We start from the raw sequence: 26,025 nt of genomic DNA, 5'->3' as shown, positions 1-26,025 counted from the left end.
TATAGCAAGAAAATAGAAACTAATAAATCTTGCACAATTATGGCAAGCCTTTTGATAACCCTTTATGTTGCTGAAACAGGCATAAAACTGGAATATATTAATTTTCAGGAATGGAGGAAAGTACAGTCAAAAAGTCTTGTCAATGTGTAACATCTGTTTATTGATTTCTGGATCAATAAACCTGTATGAATGGGATGCAGATCATGTTGGCAAGGGCAAAATCCTCTCCCATGTTTTGTTCTAGAAAAGCAGCATTTGTGTCTTAAATCACTAATTTATGGCACATGCAACTACATTGCAGAGACTACTGTAGGACACACTGATTTTTTTTTTTTTACAGATGGGCTATGCACTTGGGTAATTATTTTTAGCTTGCTCACCTATCACAAGTGTCAGTGGTGGTTACTGTCAACTTCTCACAGGAAAATAGGGTATGTTTTGGTGCCTTGTTAGCAGCCAACACAATGTGGTTTTATTTGTCTAATACTGATCCTGGATCATTATGTTATCTATAGGCAGAAGAGCCCATTCAGACATGATTAGAAATAATGAGGCTGTTCTTCAGCCTGTTCCTCTGGCTTGGCCAGATCCCCGTTAATAATCATTCTCATATCAGAAAGTGGTCCATAAAGTAATATATAGGACTGTGCAAAGGTGACTAATGACAAGCTCTTGCTCTCCAGTCAAAAAAAGCTTTAGGTTATTGAAAGGAAATTTCTACCTGGAAGCAATTTATCCATAGCAGCTCAGCTTTGCTGAACATGATGTGTTTGTGGCAGTCAATGGCAGAAAGATTAGGTATACTGTCCACTCTTCTAAAGAGCAAGCCTGCTGCATGGAAGCAGAGAACGTATCAACCTTATTTAATTTGTTATCTTCCAGATACATTATTAGGCTTCAGTTCAGATAGGTCAGTATCTGACTAACCATAAGTAATTAGCCAGCATGAGTATCGTCAGGCTGAATTAATTGACACTACAGAAAGTCACCAGTTTCTTAGCAGGTGTTCATGTTTGTTAACTCAGTGGATCTTTGCTTTGCAGATAGTTACAAAAGTTCCTTTTTGGTGATCTTTCTCCTCAAATCTCACCTTACAAACAAGTTTTGTAGAAACTCGCTACCCGTTATTGATGGTTTCTGAATTGGGTTAAGAAAGTGTGCTGTGTTATGTAGTCATGAATATATTTCTGTGGCTAGTCGTTTTGGGGAAAGAAAGGATAAGTCATCACAAAGATTGCCCATTATGGCAATATGGTATATAAACGACTGGAGTTGAGAAGATTTTTGTTCTGCCCAATCTTGGAGTACAATGGTCCATTTTTTAAATCTTGCATTGCGAATGATCATACTTTTCTCCAGGCATGCTAGCAATATAATCCAAGCCTTTGAGTTGGGATGGATAGAATTCAGGCTTGTTGGATTTGCTTTGAGATATTTGTTGGATAATTGATATACAGCGAGTGTTTGCATAATAGCTCATTGAGGCATGTTAAAGAGTGAAAATGTTTGATTTGAGTCTTGCAGAGATTTAAGTCACTTGAAATTAAGAAAGGCTAAATAGTACTCTGAGCATATATTTAATCTCAGAATGTGCCAGAGATGGGCTATTAAAAATCCATTCCTGTTTCACCACAACTTCCCTTTACTTCATCAACTAGAAAAAGAGAGATGTATTTATGATCCATCTTATTTTTAAAAAATTGCTTTGCTTCCAGAAATCACATGGATCATAATTACTTGTTGTGGCCCAGCCATTGCCGTTGCCGTTGCCACCAGACTCCGAGAGTGAGGGTCCCTGCGAGTCAGCCCCATAGGAGATGGGCGACCCTGGACAGGGTTCGGACGCTGAGCAGGGATCCGAGAGTCTGGTCGGCCACCAGGAGGCGCCTGAGGCATGGAGCAGCGGTGAGAGCCAGAGGAGGGGGGCTCCCGATGCCATGCCTTGGAGCAGCGGGGAAGACTCACGAGACAGTGAGTCAGAACTCAGCAGGGAGTTTCTGGACGCCCGTTACCGGCGCACCCACAGACGCAAGGAGCATGGTCCGTAATTATAGGCGGTAAAGAGCTCTCAGCTGCTGTTTGGGAGGCTCCCTTTCCAGGTTATAAAAGGGTTGACTGCGCATACGCCCTTTGCAGCAGTCAACAGAAGACTTATGCCAGAAGTTCCAGTCTGGAAGTCTAGCAAGCTGGATAGCTGCTTTTGTGTTCTGCTCCTGTGAGTTTTGTCTTGGTGGCTTGCTGCCACGGAACCTCTTGTTTGTTTGTGCAATAAACCTTGTTCCCTTGTACTGTTCCGGAGTGTGTGTTCTGTGTGGGCAACGGAGGAAGGGGGGTCAGAACAATTACTGATATTAGGAGGTCAATGGGGGAGAGCCATTTCAACTTTTGGGGATGGCTAAATGTTTTTAGTGCTTGAAAGAATGAAAGCCAATTCTTTCATCCTGTAAACCAATTGGAAAAATTGGGCCATGTTTTGTTGCTGCTTTGGGGTTTTAAGAAGACGAAGTAAGTAACTATAGTTGTCTCTTAAAATCTTCAGATAGCCACCAAAATGTACCCCTCAACTTCTGTGGGAATATTCTCAGGGCCACAGAAGTGGTGTTGAGGAAATGCATGTGGCCAGTGCTTTAAGCCACAGATTACATGGATATACTGTCCATTTTTATAAGGAAATGTTTAATAAATTTATGAGCAGAACAAAAAGACAATATCAAATTCAAGTTAGACCTTAAAATATTGGGCATCTATTCCATTTTAGGGAGCGGGGGAGAATTCAGGCTTAACTTGACACTAAGTTCAACTTTGTTTGACACAATCATCACAGTTAAACTGGAATGTAGTCTTCTCTTGGTACAAAAAGAATCCCTAGAATTTCTTATATATTGTATGATATAATACCATTCGACATTTCTATAAAATTAGCTGCTCTTGTCTGCCTGTCTGTTTGTATAATTAAGCTTTGTTAGTTTTGGGGGGGGGATGCTATTTCGGATTTGTTTTTCCATTATCATTTCATTCAAGTATTGTGATAATAACAATGTCATTTGTTTGAACATGACCAATGTTGTGATGAAATGATTGTATTCACACAACAGGTTCCACTAAGTCAGTTACACATCTTTGCTAGGTTTCACTGTTTTCATGTATTTATCTCTATGTGTGAATGGTTAATGTGGATAACCCCAAGTTAGTTGCTCCAATGTATTTAGAATAGAACAGAATAGAATAGAATATAGGAGTTGGAAAGGACTTTGGAGGTATTCTAGTCCAGCCCCCTTCTCAGGCAGGAAACCCTATACCATTTCAGACAAATGGTTGTCCAATCTCTTCTTAAAAACTTCCAGTGTTGAAGCATTTACAACTTCTGGAGGCAAGCCATTCTACTGGTTAATTCTTCTCACTGTCGGGAAATTTCTCCTTAGTTCTGAGCTGCTTCTGTCCTTGATTAGTTTTCATCCTTTGCTTCTTGTTCTGCTCTCAGGTACTTTGAAGAATAGCTTGACTCCCTCTTTTTTGTGGCAACCCCTGATTAACCCAGAAAATGGGTTCATTTCAGAGGTGGGTTGCTCCCGGTTCAGCCCACTTCATCTGAACCGGTAGCGGTAATATGGCCTGGGTCGCAGAATCAGCAGCGACCCAGGCTGGTCATACCCCTGAACTGGTTCCCCGGTTTCTTCTGCTGTTGCCGGCATGGTTCTGCACATACACAGAACAATTTACAGTCAACTGGTACAGGAACTCATCCCTGGTTAATTCAGTAACCAAACGAAATGGATTGTATTTAGGTGCCTATGCTTAAATTTCACTAGAATGTATATATTTCATAAATAGGCAAGTTGAATGTTCCCTATGACTCCTAGATATTCCATTTAGGTAGATGCATAAATAGATCCCATTTAGGTACTATATCTATCTATCGCTATCTACCTATGCTTGGAACTTGCATTATACTAAGAGCTGAAGATTATATGGAGGTGCTTTGGGTCAAGTCTAATTAAGGTTCCAGGAAACTCAAGAGTATCTGCACCGCTTGACAGCAGACAGGTGGGATTTTGATGAGCGCATCTCTGTAGAGATGGTAAGGAGTGCATCTGGTCCTTTTGTCATGCAAAGCTTATACAATACTGCTGACCTATATGTCTTCCCTAAGGAAAATGGCTGGTATTCTAAACCAATGATTTAATTTTGTTGTCATGCTTATTTTTAAAGAAATAATCTTCTTCAAGGTCTTAGCTGGCTTGCATTTGATTGCAACAATATGTTTTGTTCATATTCATTACCTTCATTGCTAAATTAATTTGGGAATTACAGAACGATGACACTTTCCTACTCTGAAGAAATGTCCTTTGCTTCTGCAAGAACAATTCATTCCTTCTGCTGTCTCAGGTTCCTTTTTTAAATAAAATATTAAAGGCTTTAATTGCAATAGTAAAAGATAATACAAACTAAAAAGAAAAAAAATAGAAAAAGGTGCAAGAAAGCAAAGAAGAAAGAAAAGAAAGAAAGAAAAATCCTAAGAAAGCAACTTCACACCTTCATCTTGACAGGTCTAAACAATTTCCCAATCTCTTCACCACCTCTTAATTAACAGATACAAAGTTCTTCTTCCCATAACTCATCTCTTAACTATAGGCAAATCCAATAAGTAATGTTTTTTCCAATCCAGGTGTCAGCAAAAAGTCCAAATAGAGTCTAAAAATATTAATTAACATATATAAAATGCTGCACCTCACATCTCAAATCTCAACAGTAAGCAAATCCACATCTAGGAGGCATAAAGCAGTCCCACTATCCTAGTATGAAGAAAAAAATGAACCTTAACATGACAAGAGGAATAATTTCTCCTTTAAAGAGAACAAGCTCACAAAAATCTCTGGCTTTAAGTGAAAGGACAGTTAGAGACAAAGCCAATTTAAATACTGTCATATTAGGATACATAAAAGTACAGAAACTGTACTTAAAAAGGCTTAAATATCTTGTTAACTGTAAGCTTGCGGTTTTATTTTCTGAGACAGCTTGTCTCCCACCTTCTCTGCCAATTTATTCCATATTAAATCTTTGCTTTCTAATGATTCACTTTGCTGGGATTGTTTTAGATCTCTCTCTTCTTTTAAAGAAAAACAACACAATTTATTTGGATATTACAGTAAGTTGCTCTGAAAAGTTAGGTGAAACTTCCATTTGAATTTTGCAAGCAACAAAAGCATGCCCTATCATTTCTAAATGATTAAAAAATAAATGCACATATATTAAGAAAGGGCTTAATTAGTATTGTATATGTGTATTTTAAGACACTAGATTTTACTATGAAGAACAATATATTAAGGATAAAGATTAATACACTATCTTAGCCAATTTGTCTAGAAAACTATTAAAATGTGATAAATGATCTTTGTACAAAATGTTACACTGAACATTCTTAAGTTTTGGAAGAAAAAGTGAAGGTCCGTGCTTTGTTTTAAAGTCTACGGTATATTCCAATGCTGTGTGGTAGCTTATTCAGTAGTTTAGAGTTCAGGAAAATTATTGTTTTCTCTACACGGGTCTCCTGTGTATGTGCATTATGTCTACATCTATATTAGGAGGAAATAGTGTGAAATGCAGTCAAACATAAAGAGTGGGAATTAGAAATTTAAAAAGCCACCATGAGTCAGAATACCCGATACAGGGTTGCTGAAGCAGACCTAGTAGGTGTTGGTTTAAGAAATGATTACTGTAATTTAAGTTCACAATAGATTTAGAGATTGTAGTGGTGATAATGCTTTCTGTTTTTCCTTGGGAATGACTCTCTCATATGAAAGCAGATGTCCTGATATAACCCATTTTTATGAAGAAAATAGGTGGCAAGGCTGAAAATCAGGATGAATTTTCTGACTTCATAGCAGCAACATGGTGTAAAGTATAGGTAAATGTTCCCCTCGCACATATGTGCTAGTCATTCTCGACTCTAGGGGGCGGTGCTCATCTCCGCTATGCCAGTACTCAGAAAATGTTAGGAATAGTAACAAAAATGTTCATCGAGGCCACTATTCTGAGATAATATAGATAGGAATGGGGCTTTCTCCAATTTTCCAGATAGGTCACGTTCACCTGCATAGAGGCCATGCTGATGGGAAAAAAATATGGAAACTGAAATACAGCACCAAGCTGGGCAAGGCTTAGTTAAGATATCAAGAGATGTACGTTGTTTGCTTATCCTCTTCATTCATCCTCTCTCTCTTTCCTAGGAGCCTGGCTCCGCCTTTCTACAGTTGGGTGTCTCAATTGAACAACAGATACAAGTGATCTTCAAAGTCTTGGAGGAATATGACTGGAGCTCCTTCGCTGTTATCACCAGCCTCTATCCGGGATATAGCATCTTCCTGGATGTAATTCGGTCCTTCACAGACACCAGCTATTTTGGCTGGGAGATCCAGGACGTCTTGACCTTTGAGATGTCCCAGGAGATGAGCATCTCCAAACTGCAGAAGCTGCTGCGCCAGATAGACGCTCAAGTAATGATCGTCTATTGTTCACGAGATGAAGCAGAGTTCCTCTTCCAGGTGGTTGAGCAGGCCGGTTTGATCGGCCCTGGCTACGTCTGGATTGTGCCTAGCCTAACAGTGGGGAACATGGATGTGCCACCTACCTCGTTTCCTATTGGCCTCGTCAGTGTGGCCACTGAAAGCTGGAAAATGAACCTGAGGCAAAAGGTTCGGGATGGAGTGGCTATCATTGCTATTGGAGCCGAGAGCTATTTCAAGGCCCATGGCTACCTCCCCATCGTCGGCAGAGACTGCAATAGCAAAACCCCTTCCAGCGCACCAACAAACACTTTCTACAGGTCAGTAGAGGTAACCTTGATTTAAACCTACGCTTGTGGATGTGTATTAGAAATCAGAATTTGATTGACAGCAATGTTTCATCCTGAAATAATGGGCATTTTCAGCTATGTGAGAGGCAGTTTAGCGGTAATCCTAATAAGGCTTCTTAGATTTCTATAATTGAATAAATGTAGCTTTAAAAATCAACACATGACTCTCCTCCGGATTTCTCAGAGCCAGATATTTGTATGTTCTGTGATAAGAATTCTTCAGACTGAATATATGTAGAGTGAGAATTTCAGAAATGGTGAAGAGGAATGTTTATTCAATGGAAGAGTGAAGTCAGTGGAGAAGAGTGCAGCCATAGCAGAGAGAAGCTTAATGGTTTTAGGAGCAATCAGAGAAGTTATATGCATTGTGAACACTTATCCTGATCCTCAACAGCCTAGGAACAAATTCTTGTTTCTGAATTCTAATTTAAAACAGATGGGCTCTGAAGGAGTTCAAACTTTATAACGATTAATTTTAAGAAGTTTTCAAGAATGCCTCAAATTCTATCATTTCTGGAGTTTCGTAATGAATGACGTTCTCAGTCGTGATGGAGTGGGTTGATGAAGTGTGTCTGCCATGATAACTTTTTAGTCTTAAAGGATGTCCCAAGTCTTTCATTCCTGAAATTCAGAGCACTGGGTCTTGTAGGAACAAGGACACATTTGACATCATACCACTAAGCTAAAGCAAGGGTGTCAGACTCGATTTCATTGAGGGCTACATCAGGATTGTGTTTGACCTCAGGTGGGTGTGGTCAGAGTGGGCATGGCTAGCTAGACTTCACTCATGTCAGGGGCACCTGTGGTGGCTGGAGTGCTCTGCCAGCGAAAATGGGCTCCCTATCTCCATTTTCGGCTGTGATGGTCTCCTGCAACCCTCTGCCAGAAAAAAACGGAGTCGTGTTCAGCCCTCCAGAGCTTCCTTTGTTGCTGGCAGAAGCACTGCAGGCCGGTCCTTTGCTGTTTCCAGGGTGGCCCCAAGGGCCGGATCTGGCAGGTGGACCTTGAGTTTGACACCCCTATATAAGAGGATCTTGGTTCCTCTCTCTTCCCTTTCAAATAAGAGGGATTATAATTACAGTTAGTCCTTGATTTACAACAGTTCATTTAGTGCCCCTTCAAAGTTACAACAGCACTGAAAAAAGTGACTTATGACCATTTTTCATACTTACAACCATTTAAACATCCCCATGGTCACCGGATCAAAATTGAGATGCTTGGCAACTATTTCATATTTATGATGGTTACAGCATCCCGGGATCACCTTAGCAACAGAAATGTTGGGTTCAAATGTGGTCATAGCTCAAGGACTACCTATACCAGCAAGGGAGTGAAGAAAGAGAGGAATACCTGGATGAAGTATGCGGAGAGGTCAGACCAAGGTGTTGTCACTGCCGTCCCACCCAACACTCGTCTGTGTTTGAGATCAGTCGCGCCAGGAAACTTCACCTCCAAGAAGCAGTGACAGTAAGAGTGAGCAGCCAGCCAAGTCCTGAAGCAAAGCAGATTTCCATTTTCTGCTAGACTACACTGATGCTCCTTTTTTTTAAAAAAAAAAAACTGAACTCAGAATATAATTGCAGCACTCGGAGTCTATTTTACTTTAATTTTATCTTCATTTTTGAATTGGTTCATCATCTAGAATTAAGAGCTGCATTGAATGCATTAAAAAAAACAGGTCTGTCTTAGATATGCTTAAAATGTAGACCACAAAAAGACAATGCCATCTGTAACAATTACAAAGTCTGGGAGAAATCCACTGAATAAGCAGATCAATATTTGCTGCTGGTACTTTGCAGTGCCACCAATCACAGTCCACGTAGGGATTGTGTCCCTTTTTACAGGGGCCAACAAATGAATGGCAGTGCCACTGAGAACTGGTGCCAGACAGTGGATGCTACTGGTTTGGAATTCTCTCTTGCTGGTAGTAATTGCTGAGTGGCTGAAGGCCTGGGAGGCTGAAAATAGAGAAGCTCCCTTCCTGAGTGCTGCCTTGGAAATGAAAAGATCAGCATACAGCTTTAGCTAATAAATATCTTCTTCATAGCCAAATTTGCAAAATAATTTAATTTGCAAAATTAAAATACTTTCTCCTACTTTACGTTTGGCATCTGAGACCTCAGATATCTTAGCTGGCAGCAAGGACGGGCCTTGGTATAAAGCAGTGGTTCCCAACCTTTTTTTGGGGGGGGGGCATGCCCTACCTAAGCATCTCTAAAACCCTAATGCCCCCCCCCCCGACATATAACTCTTACTTTACTCAAAAAGTGAACTCTACTCACGCAGAGGAAGCCTAAAAGGCCATTAACTTGGTTTAAACGAAGTTCAAATTGCCCCCATTAAAAATCAAATTGCCCCCCTGGGGGGCGTGGGAGCCACGTTGGGAACCACTGTTATATAGTGTCCATTTGCCATCTTGTACAAGATAAAGCCAAGCCAATTTGGGAGCATTTGCTTTCAAAAGAAATGAAAGTGTTATACCAAAATTTGATGGCTTTCCTCATTCTCCATAGGCATTTACTCAATGTGACATGGGAAAACAGAGATCTCTCCTTCAACAAAGGTGGTTACTTGGTGAGGCCCACCATGGTGGTGATTTCGTTGAACCGGCATCGACTCTGGGAGATGGTAAGGCCCTTCCTCTGCCCCTCCCTCCCTACCCATCATCTTGTCTTAAGTGCATAGTCTCTTAGAACTATAGTTTCCTTGTTCTACAAATGGGTTTGTCTATAATTTACCTCCAGTTTTAAGCTTGCATTGCAACATCCGCTAATATCTATTTAGCCTATGCAGGCTTTGACAATGATTGAAAGAACTGCTTTGGATCTAATGCAAACCTAATTGTGATACATAAGCAGATGAAGCCAATCTGGCTTCATATCATTTGTCTACTTTTATTTCCCATTGAATTTACGTGTGACTGGAAACAGTGGAGGATATCTATGTACCTGGGAGTTCTTTAGAGTAAGATACCGCCACCTCTCCCTCAGGTACAGAGAGACTGTGTCTATCTGAATTCCCAGCCAGCAAGACCACAAAACCAACATTGTGGAAAATGCCAAATGGGAAAGACTGACTCAGAAACTCTTAGATTGTATTTTAAAATCTTATCTCTGTTATGAATAATAGGGCTATGCACAACTGATATATGATTTGTAAGAACTGCTTTTATACCTAGGTCAGGCATAGGCACCTCTCTGGAATTCATTAAAACAGCCCAAATTCTTTCTGGCTTTTGCAACAGAAGGCTGGCAGGTCTGAGAATTCTGAGTAAGAATTGGCAATGGACTGTCCCCAAAAGTCACCTCTTATTGTCCTTCTTACTTACGCAGTGCAGGCTTTTTTTTTTTCTACCCTGTCATTAAAATAAATAATTTCATTTGATAAACAAATCGAAGCACCATGAAATGAATTTTTAGATTCGTTTATTTTGTATGTTCACAACTAATTTATTTAATTTGCAATGGAGGCTTGATGCATCACATGCCATAAGGCACATAACTCAGTTGGATGAACGCTCGTTTTGCAAGATGACTTTGTTGTTTCTTTCCAGTCATTAAAAATTGAATTAAAAAATAAACCTCGACAAACGTTGTGAAAGCAGATTGGCTTAAACTGCTTATGTACCAGAGATTAGGTTTTAAAGAACATGTAGGCATATTAGAAAGCTTGCCAATAAATTACTGTCTTCCCCCCACCCCCAAAAAATGGATAAATTTTCATTAAGAATCAACCACAACATCATTAATATCCATGTCAATCCAAAAGATAAGTGCTTCCCAAATTGTCCTCTTTTCTGGATAGTATGATCAGGGCTCTTCAGAAGGAAAACAGTTCAATGAGAGAAATGTATTAAGATATTTGGCTCCAAAGCTCTGCATGTTAATTTACATTGTTATATCACATGTCATGTCCATGTTTGATGCAGCCTATGCTTCACAGGATTGCTTGTACCATTAAGCTAAGTGAGGAAGCCACCATAGGTCATTGGTATTCATTTATCCTGAAGAGACAACAGTAATTGAATTAAATTCTACCTCAAGCGGCAAAGAATTTTTACTTGTGTTTACTTTATGAATAATCTTTCATGTGACAAAGACTGCATGTTATGTTGTAAGAGTATAACATGCATCTGTCCATTTATTTTCTTCCTCACAAATCAGCCCAAATGATCACATTTTAATACAAGGCCACCTTAAGCAACAAAGGAGACTATTTTTTACCCTATTTTCCCCAAAATAAGACCTCCCTGGATAATAAGCCCAATCGGGCTTTTGAGCGCATGCACTAAAATAAGACCTCCCCTGAAAATAAGCCCTCCCTGAAAATACTGCCACCCTGCATCAGCCATGAGGTGACCACGCTCGCCACCTCCAGGACCTCAAAAATAATAAGCCCTCCCTGAAAATAAGGCCAAGTGCTTATTTTGGGGGTCAGAAGAAAATAAGACCCTGTCTTATTTTAGGGGGAACACGGTATATAAAATAATGTGATGTTTTGTTTGCTGCTCCATCTCAAATAATATGCCCTGAGCCCACATTGAATATGTTGTTGCAGTTTCTGCCATTCCAGAGTCATTTCATTTGTTCTGACTAAGTTTTTTAATTTTGAGGAATGTTCCATATCTGTTAGCTCTGAACACTCATCCCATTTGCCTAGAATATTCCAGAAAACTGGAAGAATATTAGAGTGATTTTAGCTAGCTGGGCATTTAGATTGCATCATCAATTTTGCTAGAATCTATTTCTGCATTTACGCATTTCTCTTAATGAGAGAATATTGATGAGGTTACTCTCCTGCTCTCCATATGCACAAATGGACATCTTAGCATCTGCAATGTAATTCTCTATATTGCAACTGGCAAAAAAGTCACAAAGGAAAACAAGTTGCTTATGATATCTAAGTATTTCTCCAATTTTCGCTCTTTGCATATTATCTAAGTATAACTGATTGGGTTTTATGTTATCTTTGGATAATTACAAAAATAATCTGAAAGAGATGAACACTATTAGTAGAAAGATACTGGTGTTAATTAAATGAGCTATTTGTATAATTGCTTTCCATTATCACATTTCCTTTATGATATGACTTTCTCTGTTCAAGTGTTTTCCATATGTCATAGTAATTTACTACTGAGTTTTCAATAATTCTGTTAGGAATAAAGAATACAATTCTACTCAAACATTTAAAATTTATCTGCATTTGCAACTTTAGAGTAAACTGTTCTTTTAGCTGCTTCTAATACTCCATGGATGAAGGGCTTAGGAGACATACCAGATCATAAACAAAAAATCCCCCCCCACCCCAATTCTCCACTTTATATTAACTCTGCTTCCTTATAGCATAATATTCTATTGAGCTCCACTGAGAATAAGAGTAAAACCAAATTTGAAAGGAATTGTTTAGAGGTCTCAAATCTGAAATTTGTAAATTTCAGAACCATTATAAATAAATAGAATGTGGCCTGAAATATAATGGAAAAATGTAAGATTTAATTTAAACTTTTTTTTTTTTAAAAAAAAATGTTTTATGAATGTTATTTGGGGAGGTTTATCTGGAAGAGTAACATGTTTTGAGAGCTTTGTTTCAAAGCCTTTGCTGTCGTATGCAGAATGTGCATTGACTAAGGAAAACGATCCTATTTCCATCATGCTGTTTTCTCCAAGAGGGGAAATACCTACATCTAATGTAATGTTGTATAACTATTAAATGAAAGCCTTTTGATTTTTGCAATATTTTAATAATGTGTTACAGGTCCAGTTTTCTTTTTTCTTTTTGCAGTAGATTTTTTAAAAAAAAGTTAGAACAGGGGGCATATGCTCATGCTCATTCTATACTTAAGCTAGGTTTGATGAGCCTCTGGGAATCACAAACAAAATGTTCCTAAGTGCTTCTTGTTTTCTTGAGCCATGATAATGCAATCAGTTTTTTTTTAATTGTCATTTTTGTTATATGTACATATGCGTATAGATAACATTCATGCACTCAATTATATCATAAAATATACATACACCTACATATTTAAATACAATCTAATAAAATAAGCAGTTTACAGAGTCAGCCTATTGCCCCCAATTATCTGGGTCCTCATTTTACCAACCTTGGAAGGATGGAAGGCTGAGTCAATCTTGAGTTGTTGAGAATTGTACTGCTGAACTGCTAGCAGTCAGCAGAAGTAGCCTGCAATACTGCATTAGAACCACTATGTCCCTTTATTTTAACCTATGCCATTATATATATTTTTTCTTGAACAATTGTTATTTCAGTAATGAAAATAATACACTAGCCCTCAAGTTTTCTGGGGTGGTGCATTACTCAGTGGCTGGCTGCAGTGTCTAAGTAAAAAGAATACAAGTGTCAGAGCAAATGGAGAGCAGAAGGCCTAATGAGAACAGGCTTAATGGCAAGGTTGTCCATTTTATAATTACTTACTGGAGTTGGTCAAATATTCCCGCAACAACAACAACAACAATTCTGGACCCATTACTCCATTTTAAATCCATTTTTTTTCTGCTAGGAGTTACATCCCATTCATTTCCAATCTTTGTAAATAAATATAATTACCTAGACTATTTCCACAGGGTCATTTAAAAATCCAGCACAGTTTAAAGCTAATATAGTAATATTTATTTGCGAAGTGCTGTAGCTTAATGCCATTTGCAGCACGAGTGCAGAAATGATCACCCTCCATGAGGATAACAGAAATAAAATGTCTAACTGCTGTATCCATATAAAACAGATGGAACCTTAATAGTCTCAGATCACTCATTATTCAGTGATTACTGTCAAACTGTTTGGCAAATTGTTCTAGATTATGATTACCCAAAGGCTATAGATATTTTTCTGGGCAGAGCAAAAACTGTCAACGGTATCAAGTCCCAGAGCTCCAGAATCAGTCCTGGTATATATATTCTAGTCTTGTAAGGATTACTTTATTTCTACTGGTTTGCTTTAAGCTATAAAGTAAAAAAGAGAGTTGGTTTTTCTTCCCTATGGTCTCCTCCTCCTCTGATGTTGTTTGACAATGATGATGATAGTGATTCTCAAGGAGCCTTGTTTAAATAACCTATTGACAATGGTATATAAAAATCCAAAAGCACTCTATTTACGTGGTTCAAACGACATCCCCTCCACTCCTTTCCTACTGCACAGGTGGGGAAATGGGAAAAGGGAATTATCCGCATGGAATATCCAGTGTGGCCACGCTATGGATCCTTCCTGCAGCCCATGTCAGATAATCGCCACCTCACAGTGGCTACCCTTGAAGAAAGACCATTTGTGATTGTGGAGAACACAGATCCTTCCACTGGAGTATGTGTCCGCAATACAGTCCCTTGCCGGAAACAGACCAACTCCTCCGTAAGGTAAACGAGAGGGAAGAATTCAAAGGATGGAACAGAAGAAAGCAGTACTGAAGCCAACGGGGGTTGGCTTGCTAAAGGGAGGAGGGGGCTGGCTTCCAATGTATATCTTTTCCCAGAAACCCCAACATGTTTTCTCATGTAAAACCAGTTACATTAATTTTATTCCTAAACTAATTGCTTACTTCACTGTTCACCATCATTCGTTTGTTTTCATTTTTTTAAACTTTCCTTCTGTTTCATTATAATTTTTTTCTCATTCTGGTGTCCTTCAGATAGGATTGACAACTTGCTCCACAATTCCAGACCACAACATCACTCAGTCTTTGATTGTGTTGCTTAGGAATTATGGGAGATGTAATCCTACATAGTAGCTTAGTGGGACGTGGTGGCTCAGTGGCTAAGACAAAGGGAAGTGGTGGCTCAGTGGCTAAGATGCTGAGCTTGCTGATCAGAAAGGTCGGCAGTTTGGCGGTTCGAATCCCTAGCGCTGCATAATGGAGTGAGCTCCTGTTGTTTGTCCCAGCTTCTGCCAACCTAGCAGTTGGAAAGCATGTAAAAATGCAATTAGAAAAATAAGGACCACCTTTGGTGGTTCTTCGGTGTTTAGTCATGCCGGCCACATGACCACTGAGACATCTTCGGACAGTGCTGGCTCTTCGGCTTTGAAACAGAGATGAGCACCACCCCCTAGAGTCGGGAATGACTAGCACATATGTGCAAGGAAAACTTTTCTGTCATAGGCAGGGAGGCACAATCTATTAACTTTATGATTATGATAGAGAAATTTGGAGCTCCGATGTCCACTTTCCATGATTCACCAAGGGAATCAGATAAAGGTTGAAGCAGCTTTAATAATTTAGGTTTAACCCTTTAGGTTAACTGAAACTAAAGGTTATCAGCCAAGTGTCTCCCTCAGTAGCAGAACCTGTGTCACTTATGCATCTGTCTGTCCAGTATTGCTGCTGCTTCTATCTACTTGTTGGAATACTAGTAAGATGGAAATGTTTATCCAACTTGGGTGAACATCTGAGAGAGGGTGTCCTTCCTTTAGAAGGTGTGCTTGCAACATGCCAATTCTTCACTCTTCTGGATTTTCCATGAAAGAAGGAATGGTGAGGAAGCCTGAATAGTAGCTGCTGCAAGCTTGAAAACTTTCCAAATTAAAGGATGAATTCAGGATAGGCAACCCCTCTAAAGCATGGGGGGATCTAGCGTTCAAGTCAATAGTATTGGGGTGGCTTTCAATTAAACCCCATTGCCCAGAAGAACCTACTATGCAACCTTTCCTAACATGCTGCCCATCAGATGTGTCGGGTTATAGGTTTCATCCCTCCCAGCCAGCAGGGTCAAAGAATGATTGGCACTGGTAATATGATAAAATATATTCCCTAAGTGCCTATTCTGTACCTCCGTCTGAAACAATATGAATCCTAATGGAGGCATATAAAGAACAGGATACATGAATGGAATTGCTATATTTTAATTGATCTCATGCTGTTAACTAAATTTACATAAAATGAACACAAACATGATGGATATTAGGTCATGGATGGAAGAATAGTTGCCATTTGTTTGGAATGCCATTTGTGCACTTCCTAAGGTGATACTAGAAGTAAAAGTTGTTTTGATTGATGAGAATGATTATCAGTCAATGGAGATCTCAATTTTGAGACATTTAACAGACTGTGTGCCACAGTCAAAATGCTAGTTAGCTGCAAACTGTTCCTACTCTTCCCCCTCCCTTTTTTTTGGCATGACCTAGGGCCTTTAAAGTTGCAAGTAAGAAGGAAATACAAAATAAACAAAAGATTTGCACTGCTATATCTATATGTTAGGACTATTGCCATTTATTGGCTTCAAGTTCAACATATTTTACACCCAATACCATAGCCTCCTTTGAGAGTACTTCACTCAACCACATATATCGGGCGTGCTTTTTAAGGGCATATTGGTTTTAGATAATGAGATTGAAGTTAACAAACAGTTTTGAAATCTAGAGGCCATTTTATTGCATATATTCATTGTTAAATGGAAAGCTAAATTTCAATTATAGGTTATGAAAATGAAGGGTTCCCCCCCCCCCCCATCCCAGTTCATAGACCCTGTGAAATTTATTCATGGATTTCCCAAGAGTCTGTAGACCCCAGGCTAAGAATCCTTGTGCCATATTAATAAAAGTAGCAGTAATTTTGTAATGATGTTTGAAAACAAAACATTGATAGTCTTAGATGAGCAGAAAATGCTGTTTCCTCTGAAACATGGGTAATTTTCATGACTGAAGTCAAGTCAAGATAGAGTGGTGATGCAAAACAAGTAGGGCTATATTATGTATGTGGGGGAATAACAGATTACTCCTTTTGTTCCCAAGTTTAAGAAAAAGGACTGGGCGTAATGGTTTGCAATTTAAAATGCATTTGTCCTATTTTAACCACCATTTCCTGAAATCACAAGAAGCCAGGCTATTTTGTAACTGTGCTATCAGAATTCTGCAGTTGAATTCAGATTCTCAGGATTGCAAAACTGTGATTTAAAATATCGAAGAATTTGAAAGTGGACTTCCTTGGTCAGTGTTGAACAGAACCAGGAATAGGTTCATGTTTCTGCTTCAGGCTGAGCGGTGAATAAATCAGTCATGATTCTTGGCTGGAAGCATATAGTGGATAACCTGGTTTGCAGATTATGGCTGGTTGAAGGAGGTAAGTAGCTGGCACTAGCAATCAATCTGCATTCATGCATGGTGGGACCCAGAGACTAAACTTTTTAATCATTTGCCTGTTGCTGACCTCTGCAATTCTCTAATCAAGATTGTGTCATCAATGTTCCTGCTCAATGGAGAAAGTTACATTCTTCCCCTAATAAATTAAAACTGAAAACTAATAGAAGTTCCTGGCTTCATTCTTCTAAGATTAATATTAATATTTCTGATGCTATAATCAGGGGTGGTATTCACTTATTTTCCCGTGTGTGTCCACACATGTGCTCGGCCTTCCGCGCATGCGCTTTGATCACGCACGGGGCTTACACACATGCACGTGATTTGAAAACGTGCCTAAATAGAACAGCATAGAGCCTGGGCGGGTGGCTGGTAGTGGGCGGTTTCTACTACCGGTTTGTGTGAACTGGTCTGAACTGGCTGAATACCACCTCTGGCTATAATGTTTTGTGTCATTCTGTAAGTCTCAGTTTTAATTGACATCATGAACAGGCTTATCATTTTCTTTCCTTCCGCTTAGAATCTTTAGTCTCCTCTAGTGTCCAGTTTCTAAAATCATAAAGTAATTTCTCTTTGTTGTGATTTAACCATAACTATTATAGCTAAAACAAGTCTCTACAAGAAGCTATTTATCTTGTATAGTAAATTTCAGAATCTTATAGTAAGACACAATTTTCCAAATTTATCTGGACCCTTATTCCATTTATAATCTCTTCATCCCGTGTATTCAAACCTGTGGGAAACTGCTGTCTTGCAGTCTCCTCATGAGGAACAGCCATCTGGAGCAACGGTGGGTGATCTCTCATCCTCTCCTTATCTGGAGAGGTTCCAAGGAATCAGTCTACTTACCAGTTCCTTGGTTTTTACTGTGCTCATTTGTTCTGTTTTCATAAAGATGCCTTCAGTTTACCACACCTCCCTCAAAAGTCTGCAAAATGGTCTATTTTCAATAGCAAAAATAAATATGAGAATAGAAAGGGGAGGCCTCCTTCCCCCAATCAGCAAGCAAATTTGAAACCAATTTGTGCAACAGTAGTACAAATACAAACAGTATTCCAAGCCTCCTTGTAAGGAGGAAGTTGTGAGTGCTTCCTGTTTTTAAGGAGATTTGCCTGGTAAATTTTCCTCCAACAGCAGGAGCTCCAACCTCTTTCCTATGATAACTTCTCCTGTTGCTGGATAGTGCACTAAATATCATATGATTCCCCTCCCCCCCATCCTCTTGATAAAAATCTTGGATACTTCTGATGTGTGCCCACTAGGTGACATAGGATCCTGGGTTCAATGGACTGATCCATCAAGGCCCTCCTTATGTTCTTTCCTCTCCTCTTGGGTCCATAACCTGTCACAGATGTTATTAACAACCTTCTTGATGATAAAGGTAGCATGTCGTCTTCTTAAGTTTGTTGTAGTGTACTTTGCAAAATTAACTTATTTTCCCACCCTGAATTTGGTTGCATAGGAAAAGCAAAAAAATGGATTATGGTGTAAAAGGACTAGCAAGCTCGATTCTGGAGCCAACCTAAAATTTTCAGAAGCATCCTGCTTCTGAATTTGTAATACGTCCTTCCTCTTATGAGTCATTATTTGCCATTTAACTCCAAATGGTGAACCTTAGGATTTTTGTTTTTATGTTTCATTTAATGAAAGTGAGCTTTGAAGGAACACTGAAATTCATACAATGGAGGAATTGATTGTAAAGATATCAGAGTTGAGAGTTGATTGAAGAGATTTTTGTAATATCAAGAGGGAGAAGGAATACTGAGTATATAACTGTTGAAAAGAAGTTCAGAAGTAGCATATTTTTTCTTGTTCCTTTAACTATTTTTCTTTCTTATTCTGCTTTCCTTTTGCACTTATTTTTCTTCTTTCTCTTTATTTCTTTTTCTTTTCTCTTCATTTGTTTTCTTTATATTTGCTTTTACTTATGTAAATATTCTTAAATATATATTATGGTGCATTGCACAGCTAGCCAGATGTTCAGCTTGGATTTGGTATTTTTATTCATCCATCCATCCTCTCTCTCTCTCTCTCTCTCTCTCTTCTCTCTCTCTCTCTCTCTCTCTCTCTCTCTCTCTCTCTCTCTCTCTCTCTCTCGTCTGTCTGTCTATCTGTCTATCTATCTACACACACACACACACACACACACACAGCTAAAACTATCCATCCCTGGCTTAGAGAGTAATAATAGAAAAAGTACATGTTGACAGCTGGAGTGTGTCTGAGCATTTGTGTGTAGGCATCCTTGCCTTCCGGTAATGGCCCTCACACCAAGGAGATGCTCCAGAAAATAACAAATGTGGAACATTAGCCATTCTAGCCACTGATGAAGTTACACAGCTCATTTACAATGTGCCATATCCTTTGATGGCATGCCCATTATTCAGTGCCATGCTAAGCTGGCAAGCTGATTATTTATGACTGTGTTTTTCTAAAGACAACAGGACTGTAGATAGCAGTAAAGATACAGGACTGCCACATTTTAGTAATGGTTTAGTTATTTTTATTTTGGAATAGAGGAATTGGGCTAGTGACTATAAGGTCACTCTAGGGAAACATGTCATGGCATAGGGATTTAGGTTCAGGATATCTCAAGGCTTTGATTTGAGCAATTGTACATAGTCCTGGCCTGATTTGCTTGGAAGACACAGGGCTTCAGTGTGATTGTTGAGTGCCTTCTCATATTTTTTTCAGTGGGAGTGAACCTATGGACCCATATACTAAACTCTGCTGCAAAGGTTTTTGCATTGACATCCTAAAGAAACTAGCCAAGACTGTGAAGTTCTCCTACGATCTCTACCTGGTGACAAATGGGAAACATGGCAAAATAGTGGATGGTTTCTGGAATGGCATGATTGGTGAGGTAAGGAATTAGGCAACCTAAAAGCCTCATTGTTTGGATTTTAACCATGTACACCTACAGGTTTAGTACACTGGTATTTGTCAGAAATTCTCCCATGTGGAGAAAATAAAAGCAGACATGCAACTTTGGTTCTCTTCTAAAGTTATCCCAAAGGTGTTTTTTTTTCCCAGGAGGCAACTGGACATCTTTGTTTTTTCTTTTGAATACGTTTCGCTTCTTATCCAAGAAGCTTCTTCAGCTCTGACAGGATAGTGGGGGATGGAAGGATTTATATTCCTTGCAGGCAGCTGGTCATTTGCATACTTTTAGAGGGTCATTGAAGCTCTTGGAGGTTTTTCTGTGTCCTCTGGGTCACCTCTGTAGTGGTCCTGCAATTTTTCCCTCTGGAAACCCATTCCTACTCCCACACCATTCCAAGGGTGTTCATCCCAAATTGTATCGCTAGAAGTCTATAGAGATTCTCAATCATCCAGGTCATGGTTGTCCCAAAGGTGCTTTTTTAGGAGGCAATTGGATTTCCTTGTTTTTTATTTTGAAGAGGTTTCACTTCTCATCCAAAAAGCTTCATCAGCTTCTAAGTTGCCTCCTGAAAAAGCACCTTTGGGACAACCATGATCTGCATGATTGAGAAGGATTGCATAAATTTAAAGACTTCTAAAGTTATGCAATCCTTCTGAACTGTAGCACGTACCTAAAAGCTGACTTATCTTAAACCAAAGGCAATGAAAACTCTATTACTACTTCACTGCACATACATAATTCTTGCATCATTCTCCCTCAACAAGAAAGAAGACCCACCACTCAGTAGTCCTCAACTTTGTCTGTGGGCTTCAGCCTTCAGACATGGCAGCCTTAAGAAGATGGCTTTACAAATAGGGAGTTATTCTCTTTCCTAGGCAAATTTGTGGAGTGTGAAATGGAGCTAGAATCTTATCGTCAGGTTGGCATTGAGATATGCTAACTGGGGAGTGAAGTCTCTTGTCTTTGGACAAGCATGTGTAAAAGGCATACCTTCCATTACATGCAACAGGGGTGGGTTCCTGCCTGTTCTAACCTCTTCTATAGAAGAGGTTCCACAAATCTACAGTGCCGTTTAGAACCGGTTCCAGCTCCCTCCCCCCGCCTGTCTGCACATCATCAAGATGAAGAACGAGAGGAGGAATTCTGGGAGTTGAAGTCCACAAGTCTTAAAGCTGTCAAGTTTGAACACCCCTGGGGTTTTTTTTTTCTAAAGGGTTAGGGGTGCAAGGGTCTTGTAACTTGACAGCTTTAAGACTTCAATGCCAGAGTTCCTCAGCCAACATTTTGGTTGCTAAGCAAGAGCGTTGTTAAGTGAATTTCACCACATTTTACAAGTTGGCCATGCCCACGCAGTCACATGACTGCCAAGCCACTCCCACCCAGTCACATGGCCAGCAAGCCACTCCCACAAAGCAGGCCACACCTACAGAAGAGGTTCTAAAAAAATTTGAAACCCACCACTGATGCAACTTAAGAGTCTGTCTTCATCCCTGCTGCTTTGCAATTAGGCCATCCTTTGAATAAGATAATGGACTGCTTGAGTGTCAAGAGCCCTATCTCTTGGTGCTGATTGGGATATTTAGACGGACTTCTAATTTGGCAGCATGGTTTAGGATTTCTCACCTAGGTGAGTGGCAGGGGACAGATTTCTCTGTACTGCCTGAAAAGAAATAGAAAAAGAAGAGATGTTGCACTTTGTGATTCTCCTCCTGTTTTGTGTTAGTCCCAGAAGGAATTCTTAACCCTTCTGAACTGGATGTCTATTCAGAAGCATTTCAAGAACCATCTACAAGAGAAAAAGGGCAGAGTTGTGAAAGAGTCAAGCATCACACTATTTCTGGCCAGATCTATTTCTTGCCTGTGTCTCTATTGAAAGGACATCAATGGCAATCCTGACATGCAGAAGGGAAAATGGGATTGGGAGAGCGGTATATGGTGGGGAATTGATGGTGCGTGAACACATTTTTAAGGGTTGGACTCATCCAGATACAGAAATTTTCAATCAAGAAAACTCTTCTTAAGTACATGAACCCTTGATCTGAAGTAATGGTAGTATCATTCTCTCTTTAGGGTTGCCTTGCAAAGAAGTCTCTTTGAGGTATAACCTTTTTTTCCCCCTTGAAAATAAATCCCACAGAGTTCTGTGCATCTTATCCCAAAGCAATTCAGCGTAGACCCAAAGGCTCATCCTCAACGGGGCAGCACCCGCCTCATCTTGTCTGTGCTTGGAAGGGTTGGGCCTGGTTAAAATTTGAATTGGGAGACCTCCAGAGAAAATAATAAGGGCTGTGGGCTACATTGGGAAGTTTTAAAAAGAAGTTGCGGAAGAAGACAACAGGAAAACCATTTGTTTATTTAACAGAATTGTGTGGCTGCTCATCTTGAAGCATAACTTTGGCTCAGAGGCAACCAAACCATGTACATACACACTGTTTGCAAGAAACCATATAGATGTATTCACAGACTCACCAAGAGTCACAGCTGAACTTCAGCTCATATTTACCTTTTCTCCCTTTAATTTGCTACGATTAAAATAAAAGCAAGCAGAAATTTATCGGTACATTTATAAGATCCATTTGGAGCTGGTTCTGTTGAAGGACGTTATTATTCATGCTCGCCGCCCTCTGTCTGTTCCTCAACCTCCCAGGTATATTACAAGCGAGCAGATATGGCCATCGGGTCTCTCACCATCAATGAGGAACGCTCACAAATTATTGATTTTTCTGTACCTTTTGTGGAGACGGGCATTAGTGTCATGGTAGCCAGAAGCAACGGGACTGTCTCACCCTCTGCTTTTCTAGGTAAGAGCAAACAAGCACTAAAAAAAAGTGACATTTGTAACAGAATATGGAATGCTTCTGTGTTAGTTGGTTATAGAAGGTCACTTTCACTGTCCTTTTCATCTCATTTCTTGACTATTGTAATTTCTTCTACATGGATTGCACATGAAGACCTCTTGGAACCTACAGCTGGTTCAAAATGTGGCAGCTCATGTACTGATGGGCTCTCTCGCTGTTACCCATGTGTCTCCTCTGTGGCAGGAGTTTATTGGTTATCAGTTGACTTCTGGGTGCAATTCAAAGATAAATATTAGCTTTAAACCTTATAATTTTGGGTCTGAGTATCTTATGAGGCTGCTTATTCCAATTGCTTTCTGCCTATCCAGTGAGAATTAATAGAGGGGCATGTTATGGATATCATCCCTGAGAATATCAGTCATACGTTGGTTTTCCCTTTCTCTGGAACAGTTCATCCAGGATGGGGTGGTACAGTGGTTAGAATGCAGTACTGCAGGCTATTTCTGCTGACCGCTCTCAGCAGTTTGGCAGTTCAATTCTCACTGGCTCAAGGTTGACTCAGCCTCCGATCTTTTCCAGGTGTGTAAAATGAGGAGCCAGATTGTTGGGGGCAATAGGGTGACTCTGTAAACTGCTTAGAGACGGCTCTAAAGCACTGTGAAGCGGTATATAAGTCTAAATGCTAAGTGCTATAAAGTCCCATCCCTGTTGTATTTCAGAGTCCTGGCTCTTTTGTAAAGCATTTGAGGATGCCATAGATAATTGAGTTGCTCCTAAGGATGAATGAGAATGCCAGTTCTTGGCTTTTATTTGACTGTTGTTTAATGTTAATTTTCAATCTCATGTTTGTAATTTAATATTATTTTGTTGGGGAATTGTTAACTATTCAAAGTCTCAGGATAGGAGCTGCCTATAATCTCAAGCAAGTAAGAAAGTAAATATATATTGATACTGTCCTCTGTCCCCTTTCCTATATTGAGCAAGATCAGTCCCTATTGAATTGTTTTAAGATTTTCTTAAATCACTTTTACACAGTTATTTCTAAGTATTTTGGGGGCCTGCTTAACTTACGCTTTGATTGCTTAAGAAATACTGCTCACACCAGCAATAAAAAAGGAAGGAAAAGAAGTCCTAATGTAAATTTATATGAGGTGAAGAGTTTTGACTTGCAATATTAACATACGGTTAGCTGTTTAATATTCCCTAGCTTAAATTTTCAGCATGAAAATAGCGATTTTGGGAATAGAAATATTTTCTAAAGCACTGTTTTTGCATACAGTGGGGCAAAAAAGTATTTAGTCAGCCACCAATTGTGCAAGTTCTCCCACTTAAAAAGATGAGAGAGGCCTGTAATTGGCATCATAGGTAGACCTCAACTGTGAGAGACAAAATGTAAAAAAAAAACACCAAACAATCACATTGGCTGATTTGGAAAGAATTTATTTGCAAATTATGGTGGAAAATAAGTATTTGGTCACCTACAAACAAGCAAGATTTTTGGCTCTCACAGACCTGTACCTTCTTCTTTAAGAGGCTCCTCTGTCCTGCACTCATTACCTGTATCAATGGCACCTATTTGAATTTGTTATCAGTATAAAAGACACCTGTCCACAACCTCAAACAGGCACACTCCAAACTGCACTATGGTGAAGACCAAAGAGCTGTCAAAGGACACCAGAAACAAAATTGTAGACCTGCACCAGGCTGGGAAGACTGAATCTGCAATAGGAAAGCAGCTTGGTGTGAATAAATCAACTGTGGGAGCAATAATTAGAAAATGGAAGACATACAAGACCACTGATAATCTCCCTTGATCTGGGGCTCTCACCCCATGGGGTCAAAATGATCACAAGAATGGTGAGCAAAAATCCCAGGACCACATGGGGGGACCTAGTGAATGACCTGCAGAGAGCTGGGACCAACGTAACAAAGGCTACCATCAGTAACACACTATGTCGCCAGGGACTCAGATCCTGCAGTGCCAGACGTGTCCCCCTGCTTAAGCCAGTACATATCCAGGCCCATCTGAAGTTTGCTAGAGAGCATTTGGATGACCCAGAAGAGCATTGGGAGAATGTCATATGGTCAGATGAAACCAAAATAGAACCGTTTGGTAGAAACACAACTTGTTGTGTTTGGAGGAGAGAGAATGCTGAGTTGCATCCAAAGAACACCATACCTACTGTGAAGCATGGGGGTGGCAACATCATTCTTTGGGGCTGTTTCTCTGCAAAGGGACCAGGACGACTGATCCATGTACAAGACAGAATGAATGGGGCCATGTATCGTGAGATTTTGAGTGCAAACCTCCTTCCATCAGCAAGGGCATTGAAGATGAAAAGTGGCTGGGTCTGTCAACATGATAATGATCCCAAAAATACCACCCGGGCAACGAAGGAGTGGTTTCGTAAGAAGCATTTCAAGGTCCTGGAGTGGCCTAGCCAGTCTCCAGATCTCAACCCCATAGAAAACCTTTGGAGGGAGTTGAAAGTCCGTGTTGCCCAGCGACAGCTCCAAAACATCCCTGCTCTAGAGGAGATCTACATGGAGGAATGGGCCAACATATCAGCAACAGTGTGTGCCAACCTTGTGAAGACTTACAGGAAATGTTTGACCTCTGTCATTGCCAACAAAGGATATATAACGAAGTATTGAGATGAACTTTTGATATTGACCAAATACTTATTTTCCACCATAATTTGCAAATAAATTATTTCCAAATCAGCCAATGTGATTGTTTGGTGTTTTTTTTACATTTTGTCTCTCATAGTTGAGGTCTACCTATGATGCCAATTACAGGCCTCTCTCATCTTTTTAAGTGGGATAACTTGCACAATTGGTGGCTGACTAAATACTTTTTTGCCTCACTGTATGTCACACTTTGGGCATTGATGTTTAAATAATACAACAATATTTGGTTTTTTGCCATCATATTTGCTGTTATTACTTCTAAGCAACTTTTCATTACTTGCTTCTTAAAGTATTAATATAGATTATCTGGAGATTGGGGATTCACATAATGAATATCAAATGTTGCATACCTAATAAGATTTGGATATTTTAATTATGGTCATTAGAAGAAAACAAAGGTAATTGGATATGAAGGCACTTTGAAGTAATAGAAAATACTTGTAGCTCAGGTTTTAGATTTTGCCAGTGGTTTGCTTTCCAAGCTTGTTTCAATTTAGTTGCTGAACATTTCATTACCAGACTAGGTAACATCAACAACAGGATTTTCTTGTCCTATTCTCCTCAGCTTATAAATGGCTTGTGTATAAAGGCACTTTTTCTTGTATGTAACCAAGCATCATACAGCAAGGAGCATGACAGGCAATGCAGCATAGTCAAACATTGGATTATGTGAAAACACCAGTAAATGGCTTTAACTGAGAATGAGAAGGGCAGTGTCAATG

General features: G+C 39.6%; 1 protein-coding gene across 1 annotated transcript in view; it reads left to right on the top strand.

Moving 5' to 3' along the window:
* GRIN2C (glutamate ionotropic receptor NMDA type subunit 2C) overlaps positions 1-26,025 on the top strand; it is a 110,955-nt gene that overhangs the window by 44,358 nt on the left and 40,572 nt on the right. Inside the window, exons 3-7 of the mRNA XM_081934833.1 lie at positions 6,228-6,823; positions 9,367-9,481; positions 14,006-14,217; positions 19,625-19,793; positions 22,462-22,615. Of these exons, the coding sequence (XP_081790959.1) occupies positions 6,228-6,823; positions 9,367-9,481; positions 14,006-14,217; positions 19,625-19,793; positions 22,462-22,615 (1,246 nt within the window). The remainder of the gene's footprint in view (positions 1-6,227; positions 6,824-9,366; positions 9,482-14,005; positions 14,218-19,624; positions 19,794-22,461; positions 22,616-26,025) is intronic.

The sequence above is a fragment of the Natrix helvetica genome, assembly GCF_964273705.1.
Source record: "Natrix helvetica genome assembly, chromosome: 1".
Taxonomy (NCBI): Eukaryota; Metazoa; Chordata; class Lepidosauria; order Squamata; family Natricidae; genus Natrix; species Natrix helvetica.
Note: the sequence above shows the minus strand (reverse complement) of the source record. Positions and strands in the feature narration are given on the sequence as shown.